This window comes from Gadus chalcogrammus, chromosome 10, assembly GCF_026213295.1.
Source record: "Gadus chalcogrammus isolate NIFS_2021 chromosome 10, NIFS_Gcha_1.0, whole genome shotgun sequence".
Classification (NCBI taxonomy): domain Eukaryota; kingdom Metazoa; phylum Chordata; class Actinopteri; order Gadiformes; family Gadidae; genus Gadus; species Gadus chalcogrammus.
In genome coordinates, this window is record NC_079421.1 from 14,499,736 (window position 1) to 14,505,338 (window position 5,603).

At 45.3% G+C, this 5,603-nt stretch overlaps 1 protein-coding gene across 1 annotated transcript; it reads left to right on the top strand.

Annotated features, from left to right (window-relative positions):
* The first annotated feature begins 1,453 nt into the window (after positions 1 to 1,453).
* On the top strand, positions 1,454 to 5,258 carry LOC130390824 (melanin-concentrating hormone receptor 2). The gene is made up of 2 exons (XM_056600977.1): positions 1,454 to 2,056; positions 4,537 to 5,258. The coding sequence occupies exons 1-2, from the start codon at positions 1,653 to 1,655 to the stop codon at positions 5,174 to 5,176; spliced, it is 1,044 nt and encodes a 347-aa protein (XP_056456952.1). The 5' UTR covers positions 1,454 to 1,652; the 3' UTR covers positions 5,177 to 5,258.
* The last annotated feature ends 345 nt before the right edge of the window (positions 5,259 to 5,603 follow it).

A 5,603-nucleotide genomic window follows, 5' to 3' on the forward strand; every position in this document is an offset into this window, starting at 1 on the left:
ACTCTGAATTGGATCATTTAGTTGTGTGGCTCAAAGTAAGCATTTTGTTTGCCGCCATTGTGAGCCATCCTGCGTGCAACAGCGTTGCATCCTGCGTGCGTGTGCGTATGTGAGTGTGTGTGTGTGTGTGTGTGTGTGTGTGTGTGTGTGTGTGTGTGTGTGTGTGTGTGTGTGTGTGTGTGTGTGTGTGTGTGTGTGTGTGGCCTCATCATAAAACACGCGTTATGAGAAACCATGTGACAGTTCATATCCTGTCAACATGGAAGACATTTCCATTGAAAAGATTGTAGTAAACAGATTAATAGCCTAATATTGGACATATAGGCAGCCTATGTGATGTGGGTGTGTAAGATATATCTGTGGTTTCACAGTTCCCTCCCACATTGATCTTCGGGATAAGACCAATCATGTTCTCAAACTATAGTCCTTTGATACAGGACTCCACTGGAGGCCAGTATGATATACTGCCTTTCATAGGGAGCCTCTTCAGTTGACATTGTTGCACGGCTGGACGCGAGGCTCATTAAAACCAAAGCCATTGACTTGCAGCTCCTTATGTAACTTTCTTAGAAGAAACGCCCGGAGGTGGTTGGAAACATGTGACTAAAGCAGTTAATTAATGCCCAGCGGAGGCAGGATTCACTTATGGTAAAACCATGGTAGGCTGATAAGGATTGCAACCTGAGGATTTTGAGTTAAGCGTCCATGGTCATTTCACGGATTCCTGTGAGACCAGGTTGTTCTCATTGGAAATAAAGTAATCAAAAACGAAACCAAATACCACACTACACGTACGGTCTTAGAATATGGCTGCTTATTGTAATGGGAATTAAGAAGGAAAGAAGGAGAAGACCACGTGTGGTCCTACAATAAATGATGCGATTTGAAATTTAAAGTTAGAAAATATATAATATAAAGAAATACCACTCTTAAAGTTGGCCTCTGGTCGTACAATAAAATATGATAATCCTGATTATCTGTTAATTATGAGTGGTATTTTCCATTATGCCCCGCGAAATAAAGGTTTGAGCACAGCAGCATTGATCAAATTTGACCAATTAAAAGAGCAATCCATATAAACGGAAACAATCAACCTGCAAAAAGAGAAAAATAAACACAACCTTTGAAAATGCATAATGACATATTAATTACCACAGCGCACGTGCTTCTTCTCATACATTTACGACCCACTCGTAGTGCAGTAAGAATGTCATGGAAGTTCAGTGGGAAAAGGGAAATCAAGTGACCTACATGCCCATTCCTACCAAGGAGGAAACTATTGTACCGTCGACACTGCCCGGGACTGGCTCTTGTTATCGGAGCAGCAGCAGGAGCGCATCATTACGCGCGGATCTTTCTGAGCCCAGAGCCGTCCCTGGGTCCGTGCGTCTGATATAAGCCGCATGTTACCTCCTGCTCTTATTTCAGTTGGAGATTTTCCGGGTCGAAATTCTTCAACGTGGTAACGAAGTTGAGGACAAGTTTACCTGGCCTTTGTTTGAGTGGAAACCTGCACCCGCACTGTTCGTGCGTCTCTTTTTAGGCATTGGAGGTGCCTATACTTTGTTTGGTGAACATTTCCACCCTCTGCGCTTTTAATTAGACTTTAACTACGCAAGACAACTTTTGGAGGAAAAAACAACAAGCCAAAGATGAATGCAACGGACATTTTTTGCAATAATAATGAAACGTGCAAGTCTACGAACAATTCCAGTACGGACGCCACCAATCCCCCCGACAGCTATATCGACATCACTACTTTTATGCACATATTTCCATCCATTTATGGGATCCTCTGTACAGTTGGCGTCATAGCAAACGGACTGGTTATCTTTGCCGTGGCTACATGTAAAAAGAAAATGGTGTCAGACATCTACGTGTTGAATTTAGCCATTGCTGATTTGCTTTTCTTGCTTGTGATGCCCTTCAATATACATCAGCTGGTACGGGACAGACAGTGGGTTTTTGGGAACTTCATGTGCAAAGCAGTGGTGGTGGTGGATGTCAGCAATCAGTTCACCACAGTTGGAGTGGTGACAGTCCTGTGTATTGACAGGTAGGTTCCTTCCCAGACTTCTCAGTAGAATCAATGTCTTCAACGCAATAACAGTTATTTCGAATTAATCTGTAACATTGGAAGTTCAGTGTAAGCCTGGTTGAATGTTTGACAACAACACTCTTATTGGTATTTTTTAATAATTGCATATATGTTAACAAATTATAATAACACCTTGGCAGAGGATGCTGGGCCGATGCGTGACCCCTTTTCAGATCTCGGCAAACCAGAACGCAAGGGATCGTAGACTAGACAAACAACAATTAACTGTGAAAAAAAAAAGGAATCACAAGAAATCACGGGGCACGTCCATTGAGTAAAACCGCCATGTCATACACAATAGACTACTTGTGAAAACTATTTTTATTAGGAAAATGTGTCTTTAAAGGAAGATGAGCACACGCTGATACAACTTAAATCTGGTTAATGTTAACCTTCACTGCTACCTTGAAAATGGGATGTCGGACCGTGATGCTCATTTAAACAAATGTGATTAAATACACAGGAACGTCATGTGTGATAGCAGTGATAAGACAAACATTATGTATGCTTTTTATTTTGTTTCATTGCCTCAGCTATTCTATCGATTAATTCAACAGTATTAGTAGAAAGAGAAGGTCTATGCACATATGACATATGAGTTCGACAAATATCCTCTTTTGTTTTTGCTAGCCGTGGTCATCCTCAATATAAGCATACACAATAATACAAAAACAAGAGAGGTGTTAGTCATACATGGAAGAATGACAATCCACTCTGATGATACACTCCAAACCGAATGCCAATGTTTGGGATGGTATTTATCCTCGACTCTGGATCTCGTGCTGCAGATTCCAGAGATCAGACACAGATGCTCCATGTCCCTGGTAACCTCTCAGTGTGTTTGTGTAACTGGGATGGACAAGTGGATGCTCTGTTGGTAGTCAAAATGAATCCAAGTGAATTTAAAGGAGATATGTGGCTGTATGTCAGGAAGTCGCGGTGTGTAACCATTTTAATGACAGGGCCATCTACTGTAAAGCCATGTCTGCTTATTGTGTTATTCGTTTTATCACATCATTTGGCCAAGTGTATAAATCACAAAGGGAAGTGTACAGTAGTGTTTAGGTTTGTGTCTAGCTCTAGGCAGGAACTTGTGTGTTTATCACACACACAGACACACAGACACAGACACAGACACAGACACAAAGACAAAGACAAAGACAAAGACACACACACACACACACACACACACACACACACACACACACACACACACACACACACACACACACACACACACACACACACACACACACACACACACACACACACACACACACACACACACACACAGTGGGCTACCATAGGTTATCCTGATCAGGTCCACGATAAGCCTTGAACCAATCGAATGCCCCAGTTTCTGTCTCCTAAGGTGAACCCCAAGGGGGAACGCTAAATAACCGATTAGCATATCGGGAAGGCTGAACATCCTAATGCAAAGAACGGTCACACTATATCCACTGATGTCTATCTCTCCGGGGGTTTTCTGTATGATGCGGTAGGTTGAGGAAGAAGAAGAGATTCATGCTCTTGGGACCTTTTTTTTCCTTTTCCCTGCCAATTACAGATGAGAATAACGCAAAGGCAACAGCCCACGGAGACCAAATTGGATCTTTACACTTTGACAAACACAAACATGTGGACAGACAATTTGACCGCTTGCCAAGTTGTTTTCCACATCAATCAAATTAGGCGGCTTAAATGCAGGTTATAGGGGTTGATTACCCACAAAAAGCCTTTTAATCCAGACGGCATGAAGCCTGGCAATGCTAGATAGTTGTTTCTTTGTAATAACTTGCAGCCATTTAAACCAGATAACTTTATACTGCACGGCTTTATTGGTATGTTTCTAGGCATTTTGCTTTCTATGATATACGGCTGCAAAATATGAGTGTTCCCTTTGAGCTGGCACAAAGCAAACATGTCAGGACCAACATGTCATAAATGTTATGAATTAAGTGGTTGGACCACAACTTACATACCAATTAAGAGTTGTTTTGTTCCCCCTTCAATGTCAACAAATAAATATAAAACTCTGGCTCTTCAATGAGTCATCTTGTATTTCTAATACTCTGCATTACTGTTGCACTATTTGCTCATTTGTTAATAGATATAGAGAGAAACAGACAGAGGCAGAGTGTTAGAGCGAGAAAGAGAGAGAGCGATAGAGAACAAGAGATGACTGGCAGAGGTTTTTTTGCATAAGCATTCGCCTTTACCCTTCACCTTGGCTAGCCCGATGTTCATTCAAACCACACTCAAAGTTTTCATTGCGTTCTCACACCTTCATGTATAAAAACCGCCCCTAAACAGTTTTTCCCCACTCTTCACCCTTGAGACCACGATTGTTTCCCCCTCCCCCCGCGGCTGAGGTGTCTTCAAAGTGCCCCTCGAGGCCGCCCTCGTCATGACGCCTTCCCTCCTGTCTTCCTCCCCAGGTACATCGCCATCGTGCACCCCACCTCAGACAAGCGCACCATCCAGTGGACCATCATCATCAACCTGCTGGTGTGGCTGGGCAGCTTCCTGCTCACCGTGCCCGTCATGATGTACGCCAAGGTGGTGGGCAAGCGGGACCTGGAGATGTGCATGATGTACCTGGACGGCCCCCAGGACATGTACTGGTACACCCTCTACCAGTCCATCCTGGGCTTCATCATCCCCCTGGTCATCATCAGCACCTTCTACTCCCTGACGCTCTACCACGTGTTCAGCTCCATCCGGAGGGTGAAGCGCAAGCAGTCCGTGTGGGCCAAGCGGGCCACCAAGACGGTGCTGATGGTCATCGCCCTCTTCCTGGTGTGTTGGTCGCCCTACCACGTCATCCAGGTGGTGAACCTGAGCAACAACACGCCCACCACCGCCTTCATCTACGCCTACAACATCAGCATCTGCCTGAGCTACTCCCACAGCTGCATCAACCCGCTCATGCTGCTCATCTTCGCGCAGAACTACCGGGAGCGCCTGTGCCGGCGCAACGCGCTGCTCAGCTCCCAGCACTCGTCGAAGACCACGTCGGTGAGGCCCGACGGGTCCAGCCTGGCCACCGAGCCCAGCTACCGCTGCACCCCCATCTGAGCGCGACGCAGGGGGGGGGGGGGGCCTGCGTGGACGATGATGCTGCCGCTGTGTGTGAGGGTGCTTCAATAAAAGGGCTTTGTTGTAGTGAGTAGCAGTGAGTGTTCAGTTGATTCGAGACAAGGTTTTGTGCCAAAATGCAATGTGGTCGTCGCTTTTACTCCAGGGCTGTGGGGGTGTGTTGTGGACTCGATATCGGGAGGTGGGGATTGATGTTAGAGCTGTATTCCGGCGAGACCTGTCAATTTCTCCCAACCCCATTGATCACTCTGGCTCTCTTCTCTTCCTCTCTGTCACACTCTCCCGCCTTCTCTCCCTTGATCTTTTATACGGTTCGGCTCTTTTGCCTTGTTTTGTCTGGGTCAGATCGGGTGAGGTTTCACGACTCCACCGTTGACCCATTTACAATAGGTGTTTTGGTCCCGGA